At 38.4% G+C, this 12,458-nt stretch overlaps 1 protein-coding gene across 4 annotated transcripts in view; it reads right to left on the bottom strand.

Annotated features, from left to right (window-relative positions):
* Positions 1 to 12,458, bottom strand: part of PCYT1B (phosphate cytidylyltransferase 1B, choline) — a 98,002-nt gene that overhangs the window by 22,343 nt on the left and 63,201 nt on the right. For all 4 annotated transcript variants that reach the window (XM_081278272.1, XM_081278274.1, XM_081278271.1 and 1 more), the window contains exons 4-5: positions 5,537 to 5,688; positions 2,771 to 2,849 (exon numbers count right to left, since the gene is read on the bottom strand). In XM_081278272.1, coding sequence (XP_081134398.1) covers positions 2,771 to 2,849; positions 5,537 to 5,688 — 231 coding nt within the window. The remainder of the gene's footprint in view (positions 1 to 2,770; positions 2,850 to 5,536; positions 5,689 to 12,458) is intronic.

Genomic DNA, 12,458 nt, shown 5'->3' on the forward strand with positions numbered 1-12,458 from the left:
AACTGAAAGTAGGTTTGGGGTTGGGGAGAGATTTGCTTTGGCTGGTTAGGGGGTAGGTCTCTGAAAGAAGCCAAGCCCTCTGCTGACATAATGAGGCACCCGGCTTCCTCCAAATCCTAATTATTGCTCTTCTAAAAATATTCAGTAATGAGCATGATCAGAGAACCTTTTTTATCATGCTTTTCAGAACTGCAGCATTTGGTTATGGAGCTATTTTAAGAAGCAGCAAACCACATGTTAATGAAGGAAACTTTCAACAGTAGTAGGCAATATTAGAATGATGATGAGTAATGTGGACTTTACAGTCTATTTCATTTCAGCTCCATCGTTTCACCCAGCCTTGCTAGAGGATTTCGACGTGTAGCTCTGACAAGCAGAGCAGAGTGTTGTAAAGCTTAATTCATGTTCTTGATATCTCTGGCTTCATTTAAAGTGATTTTTTACTCTCAAAACAAGCCGCAATTAGAGTGTAAAAGTCAAATGTGGATGCTCAGACCCTTTCTGAGCATCTTTATCCACAATGAACTCTGGTCCTCTCTACCTAGGCCCCAAATAGATCTTTACTGTAACTTTCCCTCCTGGTGAGAAATCAGCAGATCAGATTAATGGACCAGAAGGAAGAGTCCTCATGTACATGACAAGTCATACAGAATCTTAGGCCCCAGAACAAGTAAAATACCACTTGACTATTTAATATGGAAAAGGAATTATGGTGGATTAAAAAAATGGCCATAATTCCCTTTCCTTCCCTGGAATTTGGGTTGGCTCAGGTGACTTGCTTGTACTGTAAGAAAGGGACATGATGCTGTGTGATTTCCAGTGGTAGGTCAGAAGGAGTCTTGTGGCTTCTATACAGATTGCTCATGCTCTAGATAGTTCCTCCCAGTTTACCATGCTGTGAGAAGCCCAAGCAACATTGAGAGACCAAGTTTAGGTACTCCAATGACAAACATGACTGAGCTCCCTGTCGACCAGTATCCAAGGCCAGCCATGTAAGTGTGCAAGCTGGGAGCCCCAGCCCAATAGCTTTCCAGAGGACTGTAGCCCCTACCAACATCAGATTACAACTATGTAAGAGGCCCAAGCAAGAAGCACCCATCTGAGCCTCTGTTAAAATCCTGCCCACAAAATCAAGAGAAAAATAAAGTGACTCTTTCAAGCCACTAAATTTGGGACTCATGTTGTTACTCAACAATAGAGATGCTGGATTGCTAGAGTTAGAAAAGTGTTGGACTTGTTCCAATACCCAATTGGAACTTGGCATTGATTTTATTCCCTAAAATCAGAAAAGCAACTTATTTTTCACTCACTAGAGGTCACTCACTGAAAAAAGAAAATCAGCACCTAATGCTTGTTCCTACATTGCAAGGTAGCTGAGTAATCCCAGGAAACAAGTGATTCAGCTAGCCTTGAGGGATATGTGGCTGGACCCTAATTGCTCATCTAGATCCATGGGGCTCTAAACAAGGTCTATGGATCTGCAGCATTTAGCAACCTGTGAGCTCATTAAAAATGGGAATTTCAGGCCCCATTAGACCTCCTGAATCCAAATCTGAATTTTCACAAGATCCTGCAGATGATGTGTAGGCATCTTTAAGTTTGAAAAAACAGAGGTCCTTATGGTAATTTTAGGGAAGGGGCAGGTGACTCACTGCTCAGATCTTATGAAGACTTAAAAAAAGTCTTCAATCACCCCATGTCATAAAATCCATCTTCATGTAACTGACCATTTCTTTTCCCCTTCTTCCCATACTGTGTTTCCTGGCTTCTCAGAAGCCTTCCAAGTTTGAAGTGTAAAGAATTTCCTTTTTTCAGAACTCCTTACAAATAAGATTGGGATTTAAGAATGTCAGTGCTCACATTTCTATCCAATGTTCCTGAACCCCGAGAAGCCATTACTAAGAGGATGGTACAAGCCTGACTATCATCCCTGCTGGGAATGGCATGGAACTTCCCTAATTGGCCCCAAACAAGTGGGAATAAGCCAGAACACCATTGTGGAGAATCAGTACTTTCTATGTAACAGAATAATTCCCTGAACTATTTATCCAGTGTCATTTTCACTTCTAGCATCATGTCTGTTCTGAGGCACTGTTCCCACTGATACTAAGACCTCCATCATTTCAATAGGAGGTACATATAGCTGAGATTACAAGAGAACGTGTTAAACCTTTGACTACTAACACAGGCTGTTTTTAAGGCTCACTGGAAAAAGAAGAGTTAATAAAGGCAAGCATGAAAATATTTTTCTAAATCTCAAAGATGTCCCTGGAATTATTAAGAACCAGAGGCTGAGCAGACTCAGTCTACAGAATGTTTGACCATAAGCCCTGGAATGGGGAAGTCATGAAATTAACACAGGGATGGTTTTGCCCATTTTATGATTTTAATCTGATGAGCCGTAAAATTGAGCCTCAGACCTGAGGCTGAGTACTTTGGTACTCAGGTTAATTCTTTTTTTTAAATACCTTTTTTTAAATTTATTTATATGCAGTGCTGAGAATCAAACCCAGTGCCTCACACATGCTAGGCAAGTTCTCTACCACTGAGCCACAATACCAGGCCTGGTTAACTCTTATATAAATGTCTTAATAGTGTCTGTGCCATGACTGAGCCTTAGCACATGTCAACAGAGGCTTGTAGAAGTTGCTTGGGAGACACCTGATGTTCCAGTGCCCTGTATATCTATGCTGTAGTCCTAGGGCAGATGTCTCTTCTAACACCTGATTATTTGGTGTGGTGGACAGATGATCACAGGGGGATGCCTCACCTGCTTCCTTTATATGCTTGTAAACATCATCAGAACCAGCAGAAGAATACGGAATGTCATCATGAGCCACAAAGTCAATCTGTTGGAAAGAAGAGTGACATCACCAATAGAATGGATGTTCATGTCTGAAGATTCAAAAAGAACTGGTGCCTCCAAAACACATTTTTTTTAAAAAATTAGAGCTTTATGGTTATACATAGTAGTTGGGTTCATCTCAACAAACTCACACATGCATGGAAATTGATTTCAGTTCATGATCATTCCTTTTCCTCCCTTCCTCCCATCCTCCCTCCCCTCTCCCAGTCTTCTTCTTCTATTAGACTTCCTTTCACGTGTCTATTAATTTTTAAATGCCTTTTTGAAATAGGGCAATCATATGTTACATTTATAGCACAGATCTGAATCTTGACTAAAAGGTATTTACAACTGTCTCCATTTCCAAGAGATAACCGGAACTGGAAGAATAAATGTTTGGTTCCTCTCCTTTGATGACAATAGGTTTCTACCTTTGACAATAAGTTTTCTTGATCTTTTTTTTTTTTTTTTGCTTTAAACTTTCTCCTTCAGAGAACTCATCCATTTCTCAGACTGCTATGAAAAGGAACCCAAGTCTCCATTTTCTGTCCCAATGAGACAATAGTCACTCATACTTAGGTCATATTTTATATCATGAAAATGAACATGTCTGTTTTTTCATTTGATCCTCCTAACTTTGTGAAGTGAGTAGTGCATATAGTACTACTTCAGTTAGGACATAAGGTGCTGAAATGAGATAACTTCTTAGATATGCCCAAAGTCACATAGCTGATTGGTGGTTTAGAAATGGGAATGGGCACCTGGGGAACCAGGCCAGGCTTTCTTAACTCTTACTGAGGCCTTCTTCTCTTTTATCATTTCTTGCTGTCACTTTAAAATCAACCTGTTCTGAATTAAATTCATCTTCCTGAAAACTGGGCCCACTTCCAATGGCACCTCCTTTGTCTATTTTCCTAGACCAAAATCTTGGAATTGACCTTCTTTCCCTACTTCCTTCACTTTCCATAGCACATAGGCCACAGGTTCCATTGGTGTGTGTGCGCACACACATGCACTCATGGGCTTGTGCCCATCACTTCCTCTCCATTGATACTATAACAAATCCAGGCCCCTGTCACCTGGATTACTGACACCAACTTGTATCGGGACCTCCTCATTGTAGTTGCAAGAGGTGTCATCCTTAAACAAAATTTCTTTCTGGTCTTCTTCAGAATGCCTGCTAATTTTCACCCCTGTTTTCTATTATATCAAGTAAACTCTTGGCACAGCTTTCAAAGCCTTTCACTCAATTTTGAGAGGTAGTTTTGTGTAGCAGTTTAATTTGCTGGGGTATGAGTCTTGTCCTACCACTTGCTAGCTACACAACTCCAAAGTTGGTGGGAAGGATTCCATCAGTATTTCTCAACCTCAGTATTAGTGACATTGGGGACTGGATAACTTTTTGGTGTGGGAGACTGTCTTGGAAGTTGGAGGATACTTAGCAGCATCCCATGCCTTTATCCACTAGATGCCAGTAGCACCCTCTAGCTATAACAACCAAAACTGTTTCCAGACATTGTCATATGGAGAATCACTGGATTAAATGACATAAATATATAATCATTCCTAAAAATAATTACTGGCACGTAGTAAGGACTTAATAAATTATTATTAATTATATTCTCAGTACTCAAGCTTATTTCTTCCTCTCCAGTGTATACTAATAATAACTTCTTAGGATAGTCATGAGATTGAATTTGATTCATATAATAACAAAGTCTTTAGCAGAGTGCTGGGCACAAGGTAAATAAATGGCAGCCATCATTATCATTATTACTATCTCCTATAATGCCTATCACTGTTGAATATACAATAGCTGCTTAGTAAAAATGTTAGTGATTACTGGAAGTAAATCATATTGTAGTTTTTCCCTTTTCTTTTCATTCTCACTAGAAAATTGTCTCCTTTGCTATTACCCATGCACATTTATCACTGTTCTCTATTCTCTTCTGCATTGTGAATTTAAAAATAGAAAAGAAAATTCTTAGAACAGCTTAATCTTATTTTTTTGTACTGCTTATGAGAGGAAAGAATAGCTCCTAATGTGGGGCTGGTAGGGAGATACAAAGCACATAATTTGATGCAGATCAAAAGAATTTCTCATGTTTTCAACTAATAAAAATCTTATGTCAGTAGGAATCTTAGGGTCACAAAATCAGAAATAGGAAGTTCTTTCCTTAAAAGCTGGCCCCTGACTTGGATAAGATGTGTGTTCATTTGTTCCATATAAAAGGATGCCTGTGAATGTGCAAGCAATAATGATGGCAGTCATGGTGATTATGATGACATCCTTGCAGCTCTTGCTATAGACCAGCCAGTCTTCCAAGTATTTGACTTACTTACATTACCTCATGAAGTTCTCAATAAGGGCCCCATGAAGAAGATACCAATGTCATCCCATTTTAAAGAAAAGGTAAGAGAGTAGTGCAGTTAAATATCTTGCTCAAGGTTCCACAATTAGAAGAAGACAGAGGCAGCATTTGGACCTGGGTAGTCTAGTTCTAGCATCTATAAGACAGCAGTCCCCAGGATCAGGCAGAAGAGAAGTGCTATAGCAAGTGACACCACATGACAGCTCCCAAAGTTACCTCTTTTAGAAATTGGAAGTGTTTGGGGGCATTCTGCAGCATCTGCTGCAGAACCAGACTTCCTAATCTTACTATTTAGAGAATACGGGAGAATGAGAAGTACCTTGTGTTTTTCCAGAAACTCTGGTGTGAGAGTCCATGGAGCATCTCTGATGACTTCGTCCACATAGCGACAGTGTCTGAGAGCTTCATACCTTTCTGCTTCATTCATCACAGTGAAACCTTTGAATTTGTGGGTGAGATCATCACTGCAAACTGAAACAGTCAAACGTATTAAATACTGTTACCAGGTGCCCTGGTGCAAACATTGCTTCGTGGGCAAGAAACAAGGAGCATAGGCTGACTAGGTGCTTGGCATAATTGAACACAGCCTTTTACAGGAACAAAGGATGAGGAGAGTGAAGCAAACCTAAACCCACTGGGAAATAAGAATTTCATTTTAGTGCTAATTACAACTGCATTCTCCACTGAGGCTTTTGTAAAAAGTATTCTCCACCTACCCAATGTGACTTTCATATATTTTTATCTCTCTATCCCACCCTTCAGTGAAAATTACTATTCAGAAATAAAATGACCAGATGAACAGAGAAAGCAGAGAGAAGTCAAGAAGCCTGAATTATTGAAGGTTTGACCAATCAGTTCAAATTATTTTGCTAGATCATTCATATTTAAGTAACCCAAGTGTCAACCCTCTCACCCCCTGCAACACACTTCTGTTCCCTGGATCAAAGTCCACTCACTACACATCAGCCTATACAAAGTCATAAAATAGAAGGTCTGATCTAACAGAGTTCACCCTTCCCATATCACTTATCTATTCTAGATCTCAGGTTCCTGAACCCTCAAATGAGGGTAGTAATATATTAACTATCAACCTTAGGAAAGATTTTTTTGATGGTTTACATAAATGTGTTTTTAAAATATATTTTTTAGTTGTCAATGGACCTTTATTTTATTTATTTATATGCAGTGTAAATTGAATTGAACCCAGTGCTTTACACATGCTAGTCAAGCACGCTAGCACTGAGCCACCATCCCAGCCCCCATAAGATGTGTTTTGAAATACCTTAAAAAATGAAATATATTTTCACTATCCCTATCTTTTGTTTGGTCAAGGAAGATGAGATTACAGGCATGCACCATGGTGCCCAGCAAAATTCTCTAATTTTAAGTTCACAGGAAGTGGTTTACAAACAAGAATATGATCATTTTCCTGGGATCAAATCCTGTTTCATGCCTAGAACCAGATCTGGCCACCAAGTGAGTACACAATCCACATTCACATTCAGCATCCTTGGAAACCCTCCTTTTGTAGCCCCTTCCTACACTCCACATCCAAACCATCAGCAAAATTACTGGATGTGCCTGAGAAAGCAAAGACGTTGATCAAAGGGTACAAAGTTTTAGTTAGACTGGAGGAATAAGTGACCACAGTTAATAATAATAATGTATTATATATTTTTAAATGGCTAAAATAGATTTTTAACATTCTCACCACAAAAAAGATAAATTGGTGAAGTAATACGTATGTTAATTAGCTTGACTGAATATTCCTCTAATGATTGAAATACCGCATTGTACCCCATAAATATATACAATGATTTTCTGTCAATGATAGTCATGTGTTTCTTAATGACATGGAAAAGTTCTGAGAAATGCATCATTAGTTGACTTCATTGTTGTATGAAGATCATAGAGTGTACTCACACAGACGTAGATGGTATAGTAGGGACATCAATTAATATAGTCTCTTGATGTAATCAAGAGACACAGTAAATATTAGATGAATGAGGCTGCTGCTAGCTTAACCCAGCATACTATTTAAGTAAACTTTTAAAAAATAAGTATACTCTAAATTACCAATAAAAAGTATAATATCATAAACACATAAACCAGAAGAATAGTTGTCCTTTATCATTATTAGTATTATATACTGTACATAATTATATGTGCTATATTTATGCTTTTTGACACAGGGTCTCAATATGTTGCCAAGGCTGGCCTCAAACTCTCCATCCTCCTGCCTCAGCCTACCAAATATCTGCAACTACAGGTGCACACCACCATGCCTGGTTCATATTATATTTTTATATGAGTGGTGGAGCAGTAGGTTTATTTATACGGCAGCACCATAAACAGGTGAGTAATGTGTTACACTGTCACATTCTAATGGCTAAAACATCACTAGGCAATAGGAATTTTTCAACTCCATTTAAAATCTCATGGGACTACCTTTGTATACATGGTCCATTGTTGAATGGAATTTCCTGATGTGGTACATGAGTTAAAAAATAATTTTTAAAAGTTCACTTGGAGGACTGGGGTTGTGGCTCAGTGGTAGAGCACTCGCCTAGCATATGTGAGGCCCTGGGTTCAATCCTCAGCACCACATAAAAAATGAATAAATAAAATAAAGGTATTGTGTCCAACTACAACTTAAAAAAAAATAAAGTACACCCGGAATCCAAGCTCTGCTCCCCACCTCCATTGCTCCCATTGTGACTCACTTTTATGGATTACTACCGTGGCCTCCTAAATGATTCCAGTCTTGCTCACCCCCAACACCCTATTCTCATCCAGAAAGAGCTCATTAAAACCTGCCAGATTAAGTCCTTCCAGACTCAGAACCCTTTCCATCCGTCTCAGAGTAAAAGCCAAAGTCTTCCAATGGCTTACAGACCTTTACAAGATCCAGACCTCTGCCCACTCCTTCCTTCTCTGACCCATCTCCTGTTGCATCCCAGCCTCAGCCTCCTCACTGTTTTCTCAAGCTACTGTGATCCTCTTCCTCAGGGTGGGGTTTTGCACTTCCTATTTCCCAAACCTGTTTTTTTGCACTTCCTGTTCCCAAACAACAGTTGTGCTTCAAATCCCATAGGATTCACTCTCTTTCCTCCCTCAAATCTTCCTCTGGCATCCTATTTATTCTGAGTTACAATCAAATTACTTCCTGCCATCGCACTGGCAGTCATACAACTGTCTTATTTAATTTTATTGTTGGTGTTTCCCTACTAAAATGTAAGCTCCCTGGGGGACAGGAACTTGCATCCATTTCATTTTCTGATGAACAGTACCTGGCCTCTAGTAGGCTCTTAACAAATACTTGGTGAATGAATTAATGGTGCCTGATGCATATAGATGCTCAATAAATGTTGATTATTATTTAAAATAATAGATGTATAGTTATCTGCAGGTACATTTCAACTACATACATGCAAATAAGAGACTAATGGGTCTCTGAATATACATACACACATGTATTCAGAGATATAAAATATCTCAGAAAATATTTATAGGTGATACATTAGTTAAATATCTTCTGAGATATTTTTATTGTAGCAGTTTACATTACCAAAACAACACCAACAATATGGCTGGCTCAAAAACTTTCATGAGTATCAGAATCACTTAAAGAGCTGGTTAAATACAAATGTGTGTGGGTTTTGCTCTTTGACAGTTTGATTGAGTTGGTCTATAGTGGGGCCCAAGCAGCTCTGTTTTTGACAAACTTCAGGAATGATACTGATGTCCACAATATGTGCAAACCCCTAATGAATATTATGAACAACTTAAGTAAAACGACCTGTCTGTTTTTGAATCATCCATCATGCCCAGAAGCAGGAGGTGATGGATGAGGCTAGGTAGCAGGGTAAAATATGACTATGTATTGATTCATTGATTATATCATTGACTCCCAAAATAGGAATTATTGGTAGGATACCCTATACAATTTTTAAAAACTGATCTAGATGTTCTTTTGGGGCTTTATTAAAATACTACATCAAGAAACATACTGAGGGCCTGCAGTTCTAGCTCAGTAGTAGAGAGCTTGCCTGGCAAGTGTGAGGCACTGGATTTGATCCTTAGCAGTACATAAAAGTAAATAAATAAAATAAAGGTACTGCATCCATCTATAACAACAAAAAAATTTTAAAAAGAATCATACTGTAAATCAATGGAAATGTAACTGATGTGACACAGCAATCTGTATACGGGGTAAAAAAGGGAGTTCATAACCCACTTGAATCAATCTGTGAAATATGGTATAATAAGAACTATGTAATGTTTTGAACAACCAACAATAAAATAATTTAAAAAATAAAATAAAATAAAATAAAATAAAATGTGTTGAGAGAAAGAATGAAAAAAAAAAAAAGAATCATACTGAGTGGAAAGGGATTTCAGATCCATCAATATTCTATCTCAAACAGCACAAAACTAGGCTGGATGGTATCTTTCTCCCCTTTTGAATCTGCACCTGAGCAATTTAGTGTAACTTCTGAATGACCAAGATAATGGCCTCCTGATAGATCACAAAGAAAACAAACATCCTGTTTACGCCAATACAGGGCTCTATTTTCATATCCCAGGAGTGACCTCAAGAAGCAGCTGAACATGCTGACCAGTTATTGTCTAAACATTAATTACACCCAAAGCAGCACTGTTGTGCTTGAGTCTTGGCAAATGCACTCTGACAACCAGATGGAGAACTGTGAGCAGTGGTATTCCATGGATGAATTCATTGAGCTCTCTGGGAGCTCATGCTGCAACTAACCTATCCTGGCAGCTCACTGTGCTCAAAATGAAATACCCTGCAGGAAAGAAAAAATAGCATAGGGGTTGAACTTTAGAACCCAACAGATTTGGATTCCAATCCCAGCTCTGCTACTTACTACTTGCAAAGTTATTCAAACTCTCCAAGCCTCAGTTGCTTAATCTTTAAATATGGTGAAGTTTTGAGAATTAAATTTGATAATCCACATGAGCAGAAAGTAATGCTCAATGACGTTAGCCATTTATTAACAGTAGCAGTAATGCAGGATCATTTATGGGAATATTCCTTTGGGTTTTGTGTTCTGTCTTTTCCCTGCCCAACTCCATGTAGGTGTTCAGGCCTCTTGATACAAACTCCCTTGCAGAAGTTGTAAAGTTCAAGTTGCTGGTAGACAGCCTGTCTTCTTGGCAGCTGTTTTTACAAAGCCAGAGCTCCTTGGGGGAATTCTATAAGGAAGAACACAATGAAAGAGAAGATTCCTCCAAATTGGGAGGAAAAGATCAATTGACTGTGGATTCTACAAGCAGAAGGGGCCAGTGGCAGAGCCTCAAGAGGAATGAGGACATGAGGCCCTAAGCACGGGAGCTCCCACCTGGGCATAGACCACAGTTGCCTCACTTGCAATGGATCTGCTTTCTGCTAGTAATTATGTGGGCTTGAACAATGAGGACAGTGAAAAAAAATGGTCACTGAGTTGAAGACTAGAAGCTCTTCTCCTGGTTTGTTTTGCAAATATTTTGGACACTTGTTGACTCTGGGGAAGTCAAAAGAACCCAATAAAAACTGCAATTGAGTTTCTCACCAGTCATGCAAATGAAATCTGAGAATTTTTTAAACTGTTTTTTTTGTTTGTTTGTTTGTTTGCAATACAGGGGTTCAAGCCCAGGGCCTCCTCCATGCTAAGCAGGTGGTCTACCCCTGAGCTACACCCCCAGCTGTAGAGGAATATTTCATTTCAATTAAAATTCAATAAAGTACAAATACAAGCTTGTGGAGTAATATTTACATCAACTATAGTAGCAGTAGTAATATATTTATTGATTTCATTTTTATTCCCCTCCTATGATGCAGAGGTAGATGTTTAGTGACTTTCATCTTTTAAAAATATTTTTAGGGAAAAAATTCTGCTATAAATTGTAATTTCTTTCTGTTTTCAAATGACATGAAATTTTAAATTAAAATGAAGAAAAAAGTGCTTTACAAGTGAATCGTTTCAATTCATTAAAATAATGCTAACAAGGTAAGCTTGCACAGAAAAAATTCAAATAATTACTATCTATATGCTCAAGAAATTATATATGCAGGTAATATAATCATAGTGTGAAATCATGACAGTTGTGGTGTCTACTCCTGCCTAAGGCTGAGAAGTAGACTACAGTACCTCCAGTTATCCCAGTTTCCTATCTTTTAATAAATTGTTTCTGGTAAATACTAAGTATTGGCACCAAATACCTGTCCATGTACTTGCCCCAACCAGAGTAGCTTCACAGGGTAAAGCCTTCACTTTACCCAGGGGAATTCCTAAAAAGAACCTACCTGTAGATGTAAGGGGGACTACAATTGACATGAGAATCTCTTTTAACTTACTATAAGCATTTTTATTTGTTAACTACACACATAATATCAAGAGCCAGCCTTTCAATGGACAACACAGAATACTTATTCTTCAAGGGCCCCTCTGAATGTCCTCAGTATAGAATTGTCTGCCATTAAGTTGGTTTGTGATAATCCAAAAAGATAATCTAAGGCCAAAGTCCCCTCAAACTAGAGTACACATACCTTCAGGGGTATGCAAAAACTTTTCAGGAGGGATCCAAACACAGTTTTAAAAGAATCAGTGTCTGGAACCTCAATATCTAATAGCACCCTTCCCTAAAATTAATGAGTCTGAAAAAGTCTCTGTATCCAAAACCACCCTTACCTTACTTAAAAGAGAGGTGCCTTACTCTTAAAGGAGAGGTGCCATCTAAACCTTACTATGTTACATTTCAAGTGGTAAGAGGTTTCACCCTCAGGCCAAACCAAATAGAAACCCCATTTAATGACTCTTTGAAGTGCCACAAACCTATAAAAGCTTCCTCTCTTTCCCTGTCATATTCGTACTTCTGTTACAGGTGAAATTTGGTGTTAGAAACTGAATGTAGTAGAATAGAGAATAATGCAAATTTTGACCTAACAACTTTGCTTCCTCTTCTCCCAACTATTACCAGAAAACACATGGATCTTTAGGGATAAGGCCTAGGAGGAATTCAAAGCAAAAGGAGCACTGGAAAGAAATATTGAATGCTAAAAATGGCTTTTTCATGTAGTTAAGGGTAAGCATTTTTCCAGCTATTCTCAACACTCATATTGAATCCTAAAAATGGCTTTTCTCTTGTAGTTAAGAGTAAGCATTTTTTCCAGCTATTCACTTCAAAATCACTTTAATAAGCCAAAGCTGTATAAGCTGGTACTGCTGCTTCTCGGAAAT

Source organism: Spermophilus citellus (assembly GCF_964194105.1).
Source record: "Spermophilus citellus genome assembly, chromosome: X".
Classification (NCBI taxonomy): domain Eukaryota; kingdom Metazoa; phylum Chordata; class Mammalia; order Rodentia; family Sciuridae; genus Spermophilus; species Spermophilus citellus.